This window comes from Heliconius melpomene, chromosome 18 (assembly GCF_056956725.1).
Source record: "Heliconius melpomene rosina isolate 202511_hmr_F chromosome 18, ASM5695672v1, whole genome shotgun sequence".
NCBI lineage: Eukaryota > Metazoa > Arthropoda > Insecta > Lepidoptera > Nymphalidae > Heliconius > Heliconius melpomene.
Genome location: NC_140406.1, coordinates 8,557,131 through 8,579,610, shown reverse-complemented (window position 1 = coordinate 8,579,610; position 22,480 = coordinate 8,557,131). Strand labels below are relative to the sequence as shown.

The 22,480-nt window shown below is 31.6% G+C and overlaps 1 protein-coding gene across 2 annotated transcripts in view; it reads right to left on the bottom strand.

The window, feature by feature from the left end:
• LOC146529436 (spondin-2-like) overlaps positions 1-21,981 on the bottom strand; it is a 257,135-nt gene extending 235,154 nt beyond the window's left edge. For both annotated transcript variants that reach the window (XM_085201334.1, XM_085201336.1), the window contains exon 1: positions 21,798-21,981. In XM_085201334.1, coding sequence (XP_085057460.1) covers positions 21,798-21,819 — 22 coding nt within the window. In that variant the 5' untranslated portion in view covers positions 21,820-21,981. The remainder of the gene's footprint in view (positions 1-21,797) is intronic.
• Positions 21,982-22,480: the final 499 nt, after the last annotated feature.

Sequence of the window (22,480 nt, the reverse complement as noted above, 5' to 3'; positions counted from 1 at the left end):
TCCATCTGCCTTCCCTGCTATATGCGAAATAATGCGTAATATAATAATAATAAAAATATTAGAAGGGGGTTTTTCGTTCCCTCTCATGCTTTTATTACTACCCGAAGCTTTACAAGCCTACGATATTGTCTCCTTTCTTTTTACAGCGCCATCTAAGCTTTCCGTCGTGGACCCCTAACAACAGATTAAGGCATCATGCTAGAAAAAAAATAAAAACAATATCAGACCTAATTGACATATTAGCTAAGACGTATTCGTATAACGAAGTCATTCTTTCTGACATCAAGTGTGTCAAGTTGATTACTTACAGATATATTGTTCAGGCACTCCTCGAATTACAACCCCTACAAGGAACTGCGCCCTATAAATTCACACGTGGCGATAGTAACTCATGTCAGCTACACTGATTTATTTTGTGACACAATTATTTATTGTTAAGAACAAAATGTTTAATTAAGCGATCATAATGCACAGAGTTTTCAAGATTTTCAATAACATTGTATGACATATGACAACACGAAAATGTGTTGTCATAAAAATAATATTTAGAGGTATTATTTTTATGTGCCTAAAGAATTAAGACCTTTTTGAATTAATCTTTTAACAAAAAGTAACATGAAAAAAATTGAAATCATGTAATTACTCATTTCCTGTTATTATTTTAAAGTTCTGATTCTAGACTTGGGTCGGTTATAACCTAATTTTACTCGTGCTATATTCCTATAAGAATGTATAATATCTTGAGTTCATTTAAGTGAACTTTCGCCTTACTTTGTCTTTTGAAATATATTTGCTACAAACCAAACATACATATACACCGTACAGTTCCAATAGAAAAGAAAAATACTAAAAGTACGTAATGTATACCCACTAATCTAAAGCTTAACAAGTATTCTATGAAATCTGAGTCGTACCACGCCTCATTTTCATTTACATACAAAATACGCTTAATTCCTCCAACAATGAAGTAATTGCCACCGCAATCATTATTACAATGAAATATTCAAAACACGTTGCACAAACTTTCAACAATAGCGTAAAATTGTTTCCTCGTAAACATTTTTCCGTTGGTGGAAATATCTTAAGTATTGCTATGTACATCGCATTTGATACTAAAAAATTACTTAAGATATATAAATTTTATGTCAACGGGTTTTAGATATATAATGTAAAGAAGATACAAGAAGAAGAAAAAGGAGTACAATTATTACAATTCCAAACTCTTCTTCTGGAAAATTCTGGAGGAAGTGTGTGTTAAGGGGTGTGTGAGGATGGACTATCATAATTGCTTTAATAATTATAATAAGCGCTTTATTGTGCTTCCGACAATTTTTGTATCAATACCGAGCAAAGTGTGCCTTACATTATGCTCTATTTAAAAATAAATATGTATCTAAATATTTAATTATGATTGTCTTATAAAAAAATATATTTCTTTAACTTTTAAAGTATAATACCGTTAATCTATCTATGTAAAAGACATTACCGTAACTAACCCTTGCAGCAACCGCTAATCTTCTCCATGCCTTTGTCTCCAAAGTAATATTTTAATTAAGGGTCCGTTGCTCGCGGAGGCAATTAAAACTTGCACCCTCTGACGTTTGTTTTTGGCAACTTATGTAATCCACGGATGCGCACTTCGAGCGGGAAAATTGTACAACTTTTTAAAGTTTTCACCTTTTTTTCGTTTAGGTAAATGATTAAATGTTTTAATTAATTTACATTTTCTTAAATAGGTATTGTGTGTTGTTTGAAGTTGAAATTTAGGAATTCATACTATACGTTAATAAGTTAATCGTAAACCAAATTCAGTATTTATAATAAAATGTATTATTTTGATAATATAAAATAACGATATGTCTTAATGGGGAACGGAATTTCGTAATAATAGGTTTTCCATGTTCCCTTTGCTTACCCTGCTATGAGTGGGAAATAGCAAGAAACTAAATAAAAACATCCAAAAAGTCTTTACAAAAAACGACCTAATACAAAACATTAATTTCAATACTGTAAATTCTAAAAACGATTTAGCTATACGTTTTATCCTGCATATAGCAGGGTAATCAAAGGGATCCTAGTGTCAAAACACTGAGCTGCCCGCTTTCCGCGCCAATTCCATACATTGCCATACATGCCGTCAGGTGATGGAAGTCAACGCCATGCAATAGCCGAACAGAGCATGGAAAAAAATCTAACCCCCTACAAAAGTTACACAGAATCAATAAATTACACAGACGCTTACACATGAGCACCTATGTAAATATGTTCCACCCATATATATACACTATCACATTACACTAGCGTATACTTCTACATTTTAAGGATTTTTTCCAACAGTATTAAAACGGTGCAGACCAAGTTGCTAAAGGCAATTTCTACACATTGCACGTTTAAACATAATATATTAGCTTGCCAATTAAAGTTAGTATAACTTTTCTCTATATCCAGTTGGATTTTCGACTCTGAAAACGTAATTGCTTAATTTCACAGCATTTATCTTTTAGGAATATAAAATATATACTAAAAATGTTTGGTTATTTTCGTATGTAAATGTAGTTGTAGATTAATCTATTACCTACTATTTTATACAGTTTTCTTTAATGAAAATAAATGATGCTTTAGATATAACAATTATGATCAGATTAAATTTTATTTCATTTATCAGATGTGAAATAATATTATTATGAAAATATAAAAAACGGAGCGGATTTTTCTTACAATTACTTAGTAAGTATTTATCATTCCTAGGTGTAGAATAACGTTTTAAATATGTTAAAAACCTCAAAATTTACTTTTATTTTAAGCTCTAACAATACAGAGCGATAGTTCTGGGTACGAATCCTATTATATTTCTCCGATCTGATAGAAACACGCAATGTGTCCAGATGAAGGTGTAATGAGGATAGGGCGGAAAGCGGAGGACGGCATATCACAAAGTTTTTCCTTTTACTCTGCCATTACCACGATTAAGCGTAAAGCTGAGAAAACTACCATAATATAACGATCAAAATATATAAAATTTTATTATTTCCCATTTTTGCAGCAACAAAAAAAATGTTTCACAAAAAAAAATATTATCCCCAAACTCCCATATTTGCATATATACAGATTCCCAACACAAATAAAACTAACCTATACGCAAAATCCCATACAAAAACAGCCCGAAGCAAATCTGGTATTGGTCCAGAGAGGGGATCGAAACTTCCAATATTGTCATGTTTTATGCGTCTGGCAACATCACATAACGCTAATACCATACGATTACTCGCCGGCGGTTCGACAAACACCGCCAATAGAGAGATTATGATAATTTGTGTAGCCATAGGGTCGTTTAAGACTGGCTTACAATTGGAAATGACGTCATTATACAGAATAAACTCGTTGTAGGTTCGGTTTCCGCTTGAATTAAAAAATTAATAAAATACATTTTAATTTTCCCCGACTGGTGAAACAAAGCACGACAAAAATCTATATCATCATGTTCTTTTTGCATACTCCATAGAATGAATACGAGAAGGTACAATGAGGATGCGAAAAAGCTGCATTACGGCTTAAGATAATTTCGACCTTTATATACTAAGCTCCTCTGATGTTACCTGGATGGCGGTGATCACTTACCATCTTCGTACTCCGTACGCTCGTAAGCTCGTTTCCCTTTGTTTTTCCACAAAAAAATTAGTTGTAAGGGTTCGTAACTTTATTTAATGGGTATCTAAGGTATACCTATATTTACTATATTATAACACTTATAAAAATTAAAATTAGAATTAAACCCACGACCTATCTAGGTCAGCAATCAAATTTCCATAATTACTGTAGACCCACTGGCAAATCCCAAAACTTTATACAAACATTAATAACACTATCAAGACTTGACTGGTTGCTTTCCTGGCTGACGTCCAGAGGCTTGCAATTCGTTGGAAACGTTGTACTTTATGCGTCTGGTATCACCAAACAGTGGTAATACTTTACAATCACACTCAGGCGGTCAATAAATACTATCAATTGAGGGCTTTTGGAAATATATTTCAGTTTTGAGTTTTGAATTGTGAGGTCAGCTTTGTGAGGTACTTACTAAAATAACTTCAATTTTATAAAGCCTGAAATTGCAATTCTGTTTTTACAATTACAATTCTTATAAATTGAAATGAAAAAAGAAACCGGTTAAGGGCGAGCAAGTTCTAGCAGCAAAATTCATACAAAATGCTGCAAAAGCTATGCATAAATGTTTATATCTTTCGATGGCTGAATATTTGATATTAATTCAGCTTGTTACAGGCTCCCTTTTTATCTTTTCAAGTACGGAACCTTAAAAAACAAAAAAATGTTTAGCTTGGCTATACCAAAGCTACTTAAAAATCTCAAAAACATAAACGTCCATGAATCCACCAATAATTGGCTGTTGCCTTTAATTGAGTAAGGCATTCTTTTTGAAATACCAGCGCTCTATCAGTGCAATGTAAAATCGACTGGACCAACGTTCGGCCTGCCAATTTCGTCTGCCCGATGTGACTGGAGAGGGAATATCTGAAAATTCAGCTGAACCGCCTACGGGCAGGCGAGTCTGCTAAGTCACTTACAGATATTTTCTAGTTATATTTTGTAAAATAAAGAAAGTTTTAAAATGGATTTATAATAATTATTTCATTATTATGATAACTAAAACTTTGTTGTAAAATAAAATTAGTTTATAGATTGTTTCTTTTCAAAGATATGTTTCATATTTTAATCTATTTAAAGATTTAATGGAAAACATATTTTTTGATAATAATGAGCAAAAATTGTAAGAGAAATTTCATTGTGTAAATTATGTATCTACTAAATACGTCGATTTTATAACTTTTCCTAACTTGCTATTAAGGAAAAAGCGTGAAATAGTTTTTTAAGTAAATAAATATAATTGTCAAATTATATTACACCATTATTATTTTCAATTTACTGTTAACATTACGTACCTACCCACTTACGTATAAAAAAATAAAAATAATTTCTGTCGTAAGCAATCTTAAACTACTTACAAGAGAAAACAAGCTTGTTTTTTTTAATGTCTTCCGCTCGGGGCGCATCAGCTAGATTTCTCCCTGCGTTGTAAATGCATTTCACATGCCTTCGGGATATTTTGCATCTGACTTTCTTGTTTTCTGTTCAAATTGACTTATATCTGAACCAACATTTATAATGCTATTTACTTAAATTATGTTTAAAAGAAAAAGAAAGTATGAGCATGTTCTTACCATTGATAAACACTTTATTTCACTGTTAGTTGTATTACACAACTTCTGTCATTGGTTTTATTATAAGTATTTTCTGATGCTAGCTTAATTTTTTATATGTATTTTAATTATAATATTAAAGAAGAAACTACTTAGCATTACGTTGTTGAATAAGCTCAGAGCAGTGCCTGCAACTTGCGATGTAATTGAAGGTATAAGGGGCCTCTTAAATGTGTGTTAACAATTACTTTCATTGTCTAACCTCCTCTCTCTATATTACCTAATTATAGCCAATATTTCGTAAGGATTTTGCTGCTTTTACCATAAAATAATTACAAGTAATCAAACAGGATAGGCGCCCAAATTTATTTTACAATTTTTCCAACAAATTCACCACATTTCCTTTTAAACCTTATAAACTTTGACGTTAAGCGCAATCGTAAAGCCGCTGGCCCCTTGCCAGTGCTGTTCCACGAAATACGATAATTGCATACCATTCATGTGATAGTATTAAAGAACGTTATCTGTCTCTTATCTTTTAGAACTTAACACTTACGTAACTTAGTATTGCGTGACTTGTTTACCTAACGTAAGTTGGCTACATACTCGTATGCTTATAATTTTATACATATTTATTTGCTTCTTTACTTTTTAACAGTTCACGGTGAGAATAATGAAGAATATGGTGAGGGGGTTTGGCCACGTCGTGCGGATGAGTGATTGAAGAATGGCAAAAGAGATGTTTAACAGAAAAGCGTAAGAGAGTCAGAGTTGATCTGGAAGAAAGAGATATACACCGACCGTAGTGTTTGGCGTTCCGTTCTCTCTATGATACTATGACAGTATGTTTAATAGTTAAATCTTATGATAGATGCTCGACCATCGTAAAATGGAAAATTGACTGAAAGCTTAAAGGCATGAGGCTGCTTAGACTAACAGGGTAAGCAGAGTGTACCTAGTGTTAAAATACTCCGTAGCCCACTTTCCGCATAATTTTGGAGATAATTTTAATTATACCTATGCACCTATAATGGATTTAATTATTTACGGAACAAGATACACTTGCGATAATTAATCCAATTAATTTACTAGTAATTAAACTTCATAATTAATTTTTATTTTAAATAAATTATGCTCACGTATATTGGTAAGATTGGTATTACAATTAAACCGTAATGTGTATGAAAAATATTATAGACATATATATACTTAATGTAAATAAAGCTTTTTACAAGAACAATAAAAAAGTCTACAATTATAATTTTGATTTAAAAATGCCGCATAATAAATAAAAGAAAACATAAAAGCCTTATCACAGTCTAATGTAACGCGTAAAATCACAGAGTGTCTGGACACTTGCCAACGCGACACTTGCACACAACACAACACACCGCTAATTACCGACTGTGATAATATTGAGCAAAATGTTATCAACTCGAACCACCACTCAGGACTTTTATGACACATGGCTGAACGCCAGCGCGCCGTGCATTGGTTTTATGAGAAATTCTTCGTGTTGATAATTTTAAAAATGCTTGTTTTTTAGGGTTCCGTATTTTTTAAGGAAAAAAGGAAACCTTATAAGATCACTCTGTCTGTCTGTCAAGCCTCATTATCTCAGGAACGCTCGATCTACGGCCCCATAATTTCCTGATAAGAACATATTTCTATATTTACTTGTATATGGCTATAATATAAGAATCCACAGGAAGTATTGGTTTAGGAAATATCTGAAACGGTAGGTTAGGTTAGCTAGGTTCCCTCTGCCTACTTTGCCGCATGTGGGATACTGGAGATATGGGATGAAGCTGATTTTTACTTAAATATTTCCAGCTAAAAAGAACCCAGTACTAGGTCATATCGTAATTCAGTTCTCTCGTTAACGCTGCGATGCATTTACTAATTGCCTCTAATGCGGCAATCAAGCTCTCTACACAGACCAATTGCATTCTAATACGGAGCTGTTCAATATGAATTACTTTGTTGAGGACTCTTGTAGTATACTGTATAAGTGTTATATATTAATGGATAAAACATTGTAACAACTTAAAGGCTTAAAGGTTTTTCAACCTATTGGTAATAGACAAATATTACTAATTACTATTTCTTATTTTAGTTAAGACAGAAGTCAGCATAGCTCCGCGGCGTAAGGTCGTGACTGTTTTCAGTTAGATTCTGACTCGGGGAAAACAATTACTTGCCTCGTTCTAGTAGCAAGACAAAGCGCGAAGATAAGTTCCGCCACCCAACTTGGAACGTGTGGGGAACAGAGTGTTTTAACACTAGGTACTCTAAGCCTTATGCGAGAGTGTGAAGATAAAGAAATATTTCTTGAAGGACAGTGTTATGTATTATTTTTAAATTTGTTATGTAATTTATAAGTGAAAGCATATAGAATATATATTGTTAAAACGAAATATTTTCAATAGAACCACCCCTGACCATCACTCTACAAAAACATGAAAATTTCTTAAACAAACTAACATACTCGCAAAAATTTCAAAAAAATAATTGAAAATAATAAATACTGAACTTAAAACTAAGTGAACATGTAAGCCTATTTCCTATAATACGTAGTTCAACATGGTCGGCAGTAAGAAAACGTGAAATGGACGTTTGCCTCAGACGAAATGGACTGCTGGCTGACGGCCAAATGTTACTAATTGCTTTGTTACGCCCATTGTAAGTCAAAATGTTTGAAATTTAGTTACTTTGTTGTAAACAATACTTATCTTTACAATTTTATAAAGACGAATAAAATATTTCTGTCTGTCTGCTTATCACGCTTTCACGCTTAATTTTCCACACTTAATAATAATTAAATTTGGTTTATTTTATGGTGAAATACAGGGTTGAAGGGGTTGAAATGGAATGAAAGTTTTTATGGAATTAGCTACCCAGCAAACGTTGGCTTAATTTTTCGATATAAATAAACATAATTTGCGATTAAGATAAATTTTAACTTCTTTTTTAACGGAAGTCAGTGAAAAAATAGGAAATTATACATCTTATAAAATATGTACAAAAAAGTCCGCTACGGTACTCGCCTTTTAACATATCCAAATTTAACCGAATTTGACACTCTTAGCTTGACTGGAAGATGAAGAGGGAACCACCTTTACCAACAATTTTCTAAAATATGTTATTACAAAATCCAACAGAGTTTAGTATAATTATATAAATTTATTATTAGATACTAGAATACTTATTTTTTATTAAAATCCTAAAGCAGCTTGAAGAATTTTACATGCTTACACTTTAATAGTCAATATTAGATTGGCTCTCAAACTTTTAAAGCGAATTTTGTAGAAGCTACGCGTGATAGTGCTTATTCTATTCTATTAGGAAAGCGTTAGAACTATATGCAGTTTAAACTTAATGGCGCAACCGAATGTACTATTAAGCAAGTTTATAAAGCTCTGGCATTCGATTCATTGTAAAGTTTTAGATTAAAACTATAAAATACACATTTTATTTAGCGTAAAAGTTTCTTAAGAATTTCTTTACAGTATATAAATTTTTGATTAATTTTATTTATTATAATATTTTTATGAATATTTGAAGTTGGGACTGTAAGCGTAATTTCTCAAAAAGTGAACGAAATGCGTGAAACGAAGTGTCTTTACACTAAGTTGCCAGCTATAAAATACGAGTATATTACTATTTGCACTTATATATAGCATAACTTGCATCAAAATAAAAAAAAACCTTTGCATAATTTAATAGCTCGCTTTCCACAAAATATTGCATTTTTAATATTCACGTCTGAAAGCTCAGTTAACAATTGATCCGTCCTTTACAAAGTCACACAAGGGGCAGGCTATATTCTTACAAATTGCGCCGGTACCCCGCTGACGTAAGGCAACCCTCCCATGAGAACGTAAATTGCCCATGAAACATTCACGTCTGTCTGACATCGATCCTATGATACATAGTCATATTTTATTTTTAAACTGAACCTAAAATGTCCTATATGTATATTCAAGTTTGTAAGGAGGTAAATCAATGAGTCGTTTAGATGAAAATATGTAGAGTGGAGAATTTTTCTCTTATTGCGAATAAGATGGCGAGTATAATTTATTTACAACTAGTGACCCTATTGCGGCTTCGCCCGCTTTTACTACTGGATTATCCATATAATGTATGTTTGCAAAGCACTTAAGATAATGTGAAAATTAATTAAACCCTAATGCAACCCGCATTTTCGTAGTTTCAATAAGGATTTTCCAATTGTTTTACACAGCAAGGATTTTTTAGTAGGTACCGTAATTTTAAATCTGTGCTACTAATCTTTTCAAGTACTTATTAAAATATATTTAAATTACTATTTTTAGATAGTTAAATGACATTAAATAATACATTCAACTCGAATTATCCAATACGTGCAAAAGCATCTAAATTTTCGTTGCTATAAAGGCAGGTGGGTTTTTTTTTTTCGAGCTTGTGGTTAATGCTGAAGAGGGTATTCTGTCCCTGATGAAAAGCAAGCACTACGTGGCTGCCTGTGACGAAAATTAAATAGAATGCATCGGCCGGGAATTGAACCCGGGCTGCCCGCGTGGCAGGCGAGCATTCTACCACTGAACCACCGATGCGTGTAAGGCAGGCGGGCGCGGCGGCCTCGCTTGTATAAACATAACGCGCGTTTCGCAGCAAGGATTTTTTGATATTGTAACAACTTCTAAAGTACTTATTAAAATGAAAAACAGAAAAGACAGTTTTGATCTACATTAAATGGCCAACGTAACTAATATACTTATTTATATGCTGAGAGTAAGGGATAAGTGAAACTTGACTCGATACAGTTGATGTGTGAACGGCGTGATGTGTCAATAATTAAATGCGTTTTTCTCTAAAACTATTCGCAATTTCGAAATAGTTTAAAAAGCAAATTTTATATTCGTTTAACGTAGAAATTTAATAAAGTGTTTTAAAGGATAAGGATTAATACCATTATGGAAAAATATCCCTCACAATAAAAAATATATTGAAATTATTATTTTTAGACAGAAATATGATCACTACACGTTATTCTTAAAAGATACAAATATGCCATCGCGGACTTTTTTGTAGATCTTATTAAGAGGAACAATACTCCAGTACATTATTTTCATGTAGTACTTACCATTAAAGCAGCGCATGCGCCAAAGTGTCTCAGCGGGTAGGACTTTATACACATTTATCGTATTTATGTTAATTTACATAAGAATGTACAAATAATAAACTATATATAAACCTTCCCTGAGAAATACTCGACCTAATGGTGAAAACCGCATCCAAATCCGTTGGGTGGTTTAGAAGAAGAAGAGTTAGAAAGTTCAGACAGACACAAAAAGCGACTTTGTTTTATAAGATATAGGATAGTATATTCAAAAATTGTAGCCTAAATAAATAAATATAATCATTTTTTCTAATGTAATAAGCTATATTACTGCGAAGATTGGTCTAAATCCGTTTAGTATCCTCACAAACTTTCACATTTATAATATTAGTAAGATAGTATAATCGAACAGGATTTTTAGCTCTAGTAAATTTTAATTTAATAGCATTAATTTTGCTACAAAGTACGCAATTCCCCAAAATGATTATAACACTAGGTCCACACTGGTAAAACTGAAATGAACGTGAATCTTGAAAAACATGATCTTTATTTCTTGAACATAAGATAGGAGACAGCGTATATCTATTCAGATATGAAAATATATTTCATAATGAGACTTTTCAAGTAAATACAAGATGAAACGATAAATTCGACAATTTAGACATACAAAATGAAAATATATAGAAGTAAATTTCCCATCGCTTTGCTGCTATGGGGGATAACATCATAAAGGGGATATTATTTTGTATATCTTTTGCACCATAACGTTATGGAAATGGCTTTAAAGGGACGTACCTTACATATCCAATACTCGATGAAGATAAAAGGATAAACTTGTTTTTGTGTTAAGAAAAAATAACCTTTATACTTTTGCTACCTATTTTTTGGTGTTACGGTTGTTTTTTTTCATAAAACATTAAATTTGTCAATTTTGGAAACGTTGGCGGATACCAACACCGTGTTTTGTCTACTATACCAAGAAAAAAATAATGTAATAATAATTTCGCAGAGTGCACAGTGCGTCCTCTTGAATTGAATTAATAATTTTGATGAATGAATGTTTGGATCTCACTACTGTATCGGTTTTTGTCAAGACTTATTGAAGAAGAAGAAGAATTTTCTGTATATCGATCAAATATCGTCTTATTAAAAAAAGTTAAAATAAATGGAGGAGATCAATCTTCATACGCGTGTACTCGTATACATGCTACAACTACACAAGACAAATAGATGTATGTTTTCCCTTGAAGTTATTTATGGAATGAGAATTTCATGTAGCATATGTTAGTGTTATTAGTAAGTTAATAAAAATAACTATTTACATAATCTTAGAATCCACAACTATCAATAAAATTTAAATTTAAAAACATTATCTTCTTGCTGAAAAACAAAACAATACAATAAAAACAATGGCACTCTAAACTAAAAACAACATATACAGGCACTTATACCGCCTGGTTTCGACTGCGGAAAAATTCTCTATGATTTACAATCTCCTTCTCTTGTAAGGAGGCTATAAAACAGTCCCCTGTCAAACCCAAGCTGCGGTGAAATCGAGTGGTAATGCTCAACAAATATTTGGAGGGCCGAATGCCTGAATTGTTCTGAATATAGGACATTTATTTATGAAAGTGAATTTCTTAGCGCTGATTGAAGTGTCACCACTGGCAATTGGGTGGAATTGAATAGGCATCAGGAATTGAGATTGATGCTTTCAAAGGATTCAAATGAAAATCTAAACAAAAGCTTGGGCAATATCAAGTTTGGGGTTATATTGTGGGAAATATGTGAGATTTAGTCAATTTAGGTTTATTTTATCGTGATTATTAACTCTTGAGTTTATTATATGGCACGCAATAAAAAACCTACGTTTTACTAATAATCTTAATATCCCGAATATATAAGGGTAGGCAGAGGGAACCTAGTGCTAAAACTCACTGTTCAACCAACCCAATTTCCGCCCAAATTTCGTAACATCTCCAGCGAAGATTTGCTTTGTTACCAAAATGAGGAAATGAATATAATTCCTTCCTCCAATTTAGACACAAACTCACAACCGTCGTGTTTACAGTAAAACGCTGTACCACTGCTTCATGACAGCAGTTTCCGCTATCAGATCATCTGATATATCAAAAGATAAAGATCAGTGTTTACTTAATTAACATGTAGGTCTAGTGTCATCAATCAACTGAGATAGATAGAGAAATATTAATGTTATTATACGCAGTTATTTCTGTTTGTGTATTAATATGTCTAGTACTGTAGGCATTACGTGTCTAATAAAGCTCGAGTTTTATCCCAGCTAGACCTCAGATGGGAGATAAAATACTCTGCTATAGTTTATTTATTAAAATATCTATATACGTAATTAAAATGTTATTCTCATGAAAATCACATAAGTCCTAAATTTACATGCAAAAAGTGCGCGGTTTATGGACGAACAACTCAATATCCGGTTTCGATGATTCTTTTTTTGGAAAGGATTGGATACACTGGTTAGGTTCTGATTATGGGATCCTGTTGAAGTCAATTTTTTGTTGAAAATTATGATTATTTCGCTTTAATGCCTACGCTAACAATCGATTTCGCTTCACCCTAAATGTAATTTGAAACAGGTGGCTCTTCAGCGACTACCTTATTTTGTATTTTTTTTATTGTTATGTCATCATCATCATCAGCCTGTCCTCGTCCACTGCAGGACATAGGCCTCTTCAATGGCACACTACTGAGCTCTTGTACTATGTAGTGTAGCTTTATGGGTTTTTTATTTAATGTTATAATCTATATATATAAAAGGACTTGTCCTCACTGACTGAGGTAAGACGCACGCACAGCCGTAACCGCTGATGGTAGAAACGTTAAATTTGGACAGATGTTTACTTTTGTAATCTGGACATCCACTAAGAAGGGATTTTGGAAAATTTTAACCCTAAAGGGGCGAAATAGGGGTTGAAAGTTTGTATGGAAAATTTTTTAAATCGGCACCGATTTTTATAAAATTTGAAATTTAGATTTATAAAAGTATTTAATTGAACACGTGCTTCATCGTTTTCTAGAATTTACCCCCTAAGGGTGCCAATAAGGGGTTGAAAGTTTATATAGATTTTTTTTTAAGTCGGCACCAATTTTTATAAAATTTGAAATTGAAACTCTTAAAAGTATTTAATTGAACACATGTTTCATGGTTTTCTAGAATTCTTTCCCTAAGGGTGCAAATAAGGGGTTGAAAGTTTGTATGGAAAATCTTTAAATCGCCACCGATTTGTATTAAATTTGAAATTTAGACTCTTAAAAATATTTCATTGAACATATGTTTCGTGGTTTATTAGAATTCACCCGTAAATAAGTAAGCGAAGCTGCGCGCGTCCGCTAGTCTATATATATAAAAGGACTTGTCCTCACTGACTGAGGTAAGACGCACGCACAGCCGTAACCGGTGTGCGTAGGAACGTGAAATTTGGACAGATATTTACTTTCATAACCTGGACATCCACTAAGAAGGGATTTTGAAAAATTTTTACCCTATAGGGGTGAAATAAGGGTTCAAAGTTTGTATGGAAAAAAAATTAAATCGGCACCGATTTTTATAAAATTAGAAACTTAGATTTTTAAAAGTATTTAATTGAATACGTGTTTCATCGTTTTCTAGAATTCTCCCCCTAAGGGTGCAAATAAGGGGTTGAAAGTTTGTATAGAATTTTTTTTTAATCGGCACCAATTTTTATAAAATTTGAAATTCAGACTCTTAAAAGTATTTAATTGAACACATGTTTCATGGTTTTCTAGAATTCTTCCCCTAAGGGTGCAAATAAGGGGTTGAAAGTTTGTATGGAAAAATCTTTAAAACGCCACCGATTATTATAAAATTTTTAATTTAGACTCTTAAAAATATTTAATTGAACATGTGTTTCATGGATTTCTAGAATTCACCCCCTAAGGGTGCAAATAAGGGGTTGAAAGTTTGTATGGAAAAATCTTTAAATCGCTACCGATTTTTATAAAATTTGAAATTTAGACTCTTAAAAATATTTCATTGAACATAAGTTTCGTGGTTTATTTTAATTCATCCCCTAGGGGTGTAAATAAGGGGTTTAAAGTTTATATAGAAAAATCTTTAAATCGCCACCGATTTTTATAAAATTTGAAATTAAGACTCTTAAAAATATTTTATTGAACACGTGTTTCAAAGTTTATTAGAATTCACCCCTAAGCAATAAGCAAGCGAAGCTGCGCGCGTCCGCTAGTGTGTAATAATAATGATAAAAAAAATAAGTGAAATTCTTTTCCATTTAAAACATACGTCTCATTTAGATCCCCAACTTGACAATGACATATTTATAGTAAACAGATAAATAAAGTACATGTTTATAAATATTAATAGATCCATACATCATGTACGTCTGTCGTCTAAGCCAGTGCCTACAATAGTGTTTGATTATGTCTCTAGAGGCAAGTATATAAGCGGTCGTACAGACAGCGGCGATTAGATCAAGTCGCGGTGCACGTATAATATTGGATAAATGTCAAACTTGATGTATGGGGTGGAATACGACATTGTATTGTGTTATGTGGTACAAGATGTTGGGTTTTAGCGTGTTTCTTATAATCTACATAGAATGCAGCTACACGCTGTATCCCTCATGTAGCAGGCAGAGGGAACCTAGTGTTCAAACACTCCGTTCCTCTCAGACACTTCCTTCATTAACTTTTCGCCGAATTCTTGAAGCATTGCGTTAAGTAGTAATTTTTTTTTTTTATGGAATAGGGCAAGGCAAACGAGCGTTTCAGTCACCAGGAGTTACAGGTGCGTTGCCGGCTTTGTTGCGCTTTGCCTTGTTGCCAGAGCAAAGAACTGGATTCCCATTTGGAGAAATGAATTATTAATAAATAATAATTCATTTCTCCAAATGGGAATCCACCCTACAACCGTCGCGTACACCCTTGTGCCACTGCGCTACCACGGCCTCCATTATTTTATTTGCTTGATAAGTAGAGACCGGTGATTATAACATTTTTATATGACATATCACTTTAAAACTATACTTTTTATATTTTATTTTCCATTAGTTATGTAGATATTTGGACATTTAATGCTTTGTTACCCAAACCAACAAAAGCAGTATCCAAACAGTTAAAAAGTTAGGTACGTTTACTCTAAAGTTTTGAACTATTTGGCCAGGACTTGAGACGCCTGACTTAGGTGAAAAGTTTGCTAAATAGAAACTACCGAACCTATACGAGACGTGAATTAGTTATCTTATTAGCCATATAAAGAGTTAAAACTACGTTCAAAGCACCAAATGGCTTGAAATAATGTTGGTTGTGCAGAATATAAAGTAAAATGGCGAATATAAATATAATTTTGTCAGTCGATAAGTTGAAAAGAATGTTGCAATAAATATATCGTCACAGAATAAAATCTGCATTTACTATATTATAATAGTGAATTTATTTGTATGCTTTTCTTTCTTTTAATATTTACCAATTGTGATACCTTCTTTTATTAACCGACGTAAGTTCTTTATTTGAAATCATATTTTTTAATTTGCATAATTTTTTTTATTTTTAAATTCTTTTTTTAATAAATAGGTAGTTAGATGTTCATAATTCTCTTTTTTAACCGACTTCTGTAAGAAAAGGAGGTTGTCAATTCGACTGTATTTTTTTTTTGGTAGAGTATCCATGAGGATACTCTATAAATTTTTAATTTCATTTTCCTTGAGTGGGAATCGAACCCACAACCTCTAACGTTCACAGTCGCTCGCGTGTGCCCCTGTATAACGATTGGCCTTATTATAATTATATATTTTTATGTACATAATTAAAATAAAAAAAAAATGTTAACCAATTAATTTGAACAGTGTATGTTTGAAATTAACACTCATAACGATTAAGTGTCTCATATAATTTACGGCGACAAATTTACGTGAATCCAACACAAAACAAGCGGTCCGTCTAAACTGCGGCCATTCTCACTCATTAACAAAGCACTCAAAGTAATCACAGAAATAAGAAACAAAGGCGACCGTTCGCGATGAAAGTAATTCATTTTAGTGAAAGCATTGTCCAACAAAAATGGGTCACCATATTTTTACCAGTATTTGTTGTATTGTGGGTTAGACATTTTAATTTGGTAGAAATATTTTATGTAAGTCATCTTGATTTAATGCGTAGGTATGACGTTTGTCTTGCTATTGAAAGTTTTAAATTATTAATGTATCATTTAACAAATATATTGGAAATTAAAAAAAATATATATAATTACTAGTGGATCCGAAAGCGGCTACGCCCGCTTGAACTATACGAATATTTATTAAATATATTAATGTAATTATTTTCAGTTTTCAACAGAGAGATGCGTTAAGCAAGCTCATTTTGGGTGACGTTTTCTAACAACAAACTTTGCAAATCGTTGCTTAGCAACGGTCGTTAACGATGGTTGTTATTAATATGGCGGAATAAATTGAATGTCAAATTAATAAGTAAGTATTTTAATATATTGCTATATATCGGAAATATTACAAATATGAGAAAAAAAAGTATCCTATGTTCATCCCGAGACCCTCAAGTATCTCTATATGAGTATTTGATCACAATTAAACTCACTGATTGCGTAAAACACAGACAGACAGACAGAGTTACTTTCGAATTTATAATTCCTTATTCAAAAAAGAGATAATTATGTTAACACAACAATAAAAATATACACGTAATGAATCGCCGTTTCCGAAACTCTGAAAAGTTAATAAGGCTAGATTAAATTCATCCGAAATTTATTTACGTTCAATTAATGAATAATTTATCATACTTTAGTTTTCTAGACTGAGTAGGTTTTTTTATACGTTAAACTTTATAAATTGAACATATTGCTTGTAAGTTCACTCATAGCTATAAAAAAGAAAAGGATGAGTTTAATTCTATATAAAATTCTCTAATTCAGCCAGCATCTCCTGACAAGCTGAGAAAACACCAGCTCTCGATTTCATATAACAAAACGATATAAAGGTCCAAATATAAGATAATTTGATACCCCTTGTCATATAACATATGAAACGTCAACAATGGAGAATCCTGACGTCGGTCTATTGTCATATTGTCCGGCGACCGAGTGCTAGGTATTGAATATTATTAAAAATTCCATCAGAACCCCTCGACGCTACGACACTTATTATTAGGTATATGTGTATTTTCTGTATTCTATTGTATAGAATTTCAATGAAAAAAGTTTTTTAATTGAGCCCATTTAAGTTTTGTTTTAATTTCACACTTGATATTTTTTTTGCCTGTAGTGTCTGTTGTTTAGTGTCTGTTATGTATGTCTGTATGGCAGAGTAGGTAGAAACTAATGTTTAGACAATCAATATCCCAATTCTTGCTGAAAGTTGGAATTTAATGTCGCACATTTTCTACCACTTCGCGATTGAATTTTCTCTAAAATATCAATTATTAAATAACAACCTAAGCATAATACAAAACGAATGAGACATTTCAACTAGAATTAATAAATTGTTAAATGAATAATATTTAACAGTGCTTTGTTCAGCGGCAGAAAAATTCTCACCGGCTTCCTAAGCCTTTTTATTCATGTTCTATTCTTTTATCACAACTGTGAACTAAAATTCTAATGGGAATTGAACACATAACCTGTACCACAACTGGTCTTAAGGCAAAATAATATTATACATGTAAAATGTTGTAAAATGTAATAGTATTACTTAGTTATTAAGTACTATCGTTACAATGAGCTTACATTCAAAACTTTTATCGACAGCGCGTTGAAGTTGTCGGTTGAACTACAAAGTTGAAAACATAGGGTAACGAGGCATTAGCATATTAATCGTTTCTACATATATTCATCTTTACCGTTTACCGCACTTTATAGCTTTATGATAAATTATTCCACTTTATGTTTTTACTGTAAAACTTTACTAGTTTTGGATGGGAATGGAGATGGGTTAGCGTATTCAACCAAACATTTTTTTCGCTTTTTAATATCAGTACAGATTATATCACAATTATTAATTAAAAAGAGCATTTTTGTTACAAAAAAAATACTTGAACATTTAGAGTTTATACATTATATTAAATTCAGATTCTTCTATTTTACAGTAAATTTTATTATATTTATTTTATTGTGAAAAAAGTAGGTAATTATGAAATATGAAAAAAAAAACACTTAGAAATTAAAAAAATAAGCAATATGATTTTTTTTAATCATAACTTTCATTATCAAGTGATGTTTAATTAAAAACATCTAAATTGCAGCATGAAAAAATAAAAATATTATAAAAATTAATATTTTTACAAACACTTAAACGATTTGGCTTTGTAAAACTACCAAATTATTCGCTAAACATTTAATCGGGGCTATACAGAAACAGGTCGTACCAAAAGCTATTTAACCGCTTCGAAATGCTGAATTTTGTTTTCGGTTTGGTAATTCTGGAATACCTTTGTACGCCGGAAATTTAAGTAATATGAATTCTAATTTAATCCGTGAAAATAAATATTATTACCGCCGTGGCGTGCCGCAGTTTTATGTAATTTATGTACGGAAAAATATTTTTTGTCGACAACTAACGGCTGTGTGGTGTATTTGGATTATGTATTTACATAAGTATAGGACACAATAGTAGGGATTCTAATCCAATTCGGATTTTCGGCATTTTTATTTACATATTGTTTGTACTCTATGCTGTTATTTTAAAATAGTTAAAAAGCAAAAAAAATAAGTCAGAAAAGTCTAAGGGTAAAAAATGAAAAAAAACCTTACCATTATGAGAAAATAAAATATTACATAAAAAGCATTTAGACATAGGAAACTTAAAAACAACAGATTAGTATTTACTTATAATTTGTTTTTTATTCACTCATGCATTCACACTTCACACATTGTTCTTTTTATAGATAGAGCCCAGTAGAGATTGCGTGATGAGTGGCAAAGCTCAACGGTGCTCTTACTAAAGAAAGATAAAGATAGGCAATTGTTACAAAGTTCATAGAAAGTAACTTTCTAAGTTTTGTATGAGTAACGTTGTGTAACTTACACAATGTATACAAAACTGCATTGAAACTTCTAATTTTCTCATTCGTTTGATGTCACATAAAGTTTTACTGTAGAAATTCTAACTAATTAATGTACCAAATTTTTAAATTAAAAAAAAAATAGATAGCTACATATACCAGGTATGTACAGCTAACCTGGGATGATAAAAAACTATTGTCGACAGTTTTGAAGTCATTCAAAAATGAATTACCTAATATACAACGGTATAGAATCTGACTGCAGACGTCAATACCAAAACCATCAACTACCATTAAAAATGTCATTTTTCTTATAATAAAATAATTTCTTAAAAAATAATAATCATAAACCGTTCGCGAATTGATTAAAAACTGTAGTACTTTTTCTTTCAATATAAATAGTTGAATGATGTTAATAATAGAAATTCACATCCACCCCTTCACGAACACTAACTTTAACAACAAAAGAAAAACATGAAATATTCCAAAAAGCTACAAACAATATATCTATTTCATATTAAACCGACATTCTATTTATTTCTCCTCAAAATATGAGACAAGAGAGAAGAATGTCACCCCTAAACCACCTGCTGTGTCTTTGATACGGAAAACAAATGATATATACGGATGGATGAACAATTAGTGTCGTATGTGTATGTATGTATAGATGCGCTAAAGTGGAGGGAAGACCAAATTTGTTAGACCTTCACGTTCTTATAATACATATATTGATATTTAATATTGATTTTTGTATTTAATAACGATATTATGAAAGCTAAATATATAGTTACTAATTTAATTTTCTGGTTTAACAGTAAAATTTTTGTACAAAAAGCGAAATAGATAAGAGGGTGCGGTGTAAAGTTTCCGGCCTATACATATATTTCTTATAAGAAAGGAGAAATAAAAAAGTAATATGACTTAAATGACATAATTTAAGTTATGAACAATTTTCACATGAACCATAATTTAAATATTAAAAAAATATTTAAACGTGTATTTTTGGTTCACAATGCTCCTATTGATTAATATCATATTATAATATCCCATTTTAAAACTAGACTTCCCACTAAGAAACGCCTACAGCATCGCTACAAGGGCAAAATATTTATATAAATATCAAAATTTCTTATATTTACTACTCATACAAAGGTTCTACTAACGCTGGTCGCTCAGATCTGCTTAAGGCAGCTTAGTTTCAACGCAGGGGTCGTACCAATATAGAGGTATCTATATTTATTCACTCTATTGTTTTGTATTCAATTGTGCGTATTATTCGTTTCCTTATGCGCAGTATATTACCACGAGGCAGCTAAAACTTCGTAATTATTAAATATGTTTAGATAAAGATTGAAATACAATAAAAAAATATCTAACCGTTAATTAATTTAACAACAAACTCAATTTCACGCTGTATCCCGCAGACAACAACTGCTGCGGCTGTGGGAACTTATGTTAAAACACTCTGTTTCCCATTTTCCGCCCAATTCTGGAAGCACTACGTGTTGAGTGGCGGAATTTAACGCCGAGCTTTACCTCATTAAATTTAAATAAATATTCCATTTCAACAAAGAACGATGTATCGTGGCGCAGTAAAGCAGGATCTAATTATTACCGTGATTGCTGTGGGTGTGATTTCCACTCAGGAGACCTTACCCTAAGTTTTGTGTATAATTTCATACCACGTAATATACTAGTATTATGACAGTATAATACAAGTATTATATTCAAACATTGAGTTGAGTACGTTGAACAAAAAGGCATACCTTGACAAACGCCAGAATTAATGCCAGGAGATAGAAGATTGAGACATACATACATACATATATGCATATAATATTAACAATTTTCACATATCCTATTTTATATATGTAGGTGTATATTATTAATTACTACAAATTAACTATGTTGTATTGTAAAAATTTTACAACTTTTAGGTCATGTTTAAATTATGTTTCAGCATTCACTTTACGTGTGAAAGCTGTACACTTTACTAACACTCCCATCAAAGCCTACTTAGGAAGGCATGAGATTTTGAGCCCTTCTACTTAGGACCCTCGAAATTGAGAATTCTCATCCAACCTTCCTTCCTACTCTATTCATATGCAATACGTCCCTTGCCTTTTAAAGATTACTGTAAACTGCACTTAGGTATACAAATAAACAAAGATATATAAAAGAAAGAATTAAAAATCAATGAATAAAACTATTAAAATTCATTCATTCATATTGTCTGGTTACACGAATCGGGCCGGTAGATGCAACACACGATTTTTTTATAACAAAATATTAATTTTTAAAACCAAAGAAAAGAAAAAGAAAATAGAATAAGAGATTCGTACTTCTAGAAGTTCATAATTCCTTTTTAAACAATGACATTTCTGTATAATATATTCTTTTTTATTTAAGTTTCATTTTATACTTGTAGTGTTGACGGTGAGTAATAAAAATCTACTTACGTTTAGCACTGAGTTCAATCATCACCACTTTAAATGTACATTTAATGAAAACACGCACAGTAAATCACAATTTAACACTGTACAGAATAAATCACAAACATATATATAAAACAAACACGATAAATACAAAATTTGGAAAGAAAACTAAGTAAAACAAAGGAAGGCAAGGAAAGCGCACCAAGTGGCAAGCATCGACTGTTAGATATAAAATATACCGTCGACAAGAGGGTAGGAGTAAATATTACAACTCCTTACCGGTTCAGTCGACGGTAGGGAACGAATACTTACTATAAAATATGAAAATTCTATTAAATAAACTATAAATATAAATAATAGTTTTTTTTAATTTTCGCCATTTTTTAAAAGTAGAACAATTATTTCAAAAGTAATTGGAATAGCAATTAAATTCTATTTCAGAGAACTCTCGTTATATATGAAATATCCAAAAAATAGGTCGTGTACAATTGATACGAAATTCTAGGGCAAAATCAATACTGAATTTAAATTGCACTTAAATGTATGTTATATGTATACGTACACATATATGATAAATTTTTATCATCATCATTCGTTTTAAATTTTAAAATTATTTTAATTAACTATTTATGTATATAGATACCATCTTTTACCTACGGATTTCTCCCAGTAAAATAACTTTTGTATGCTTGTACATAGCCAATGAT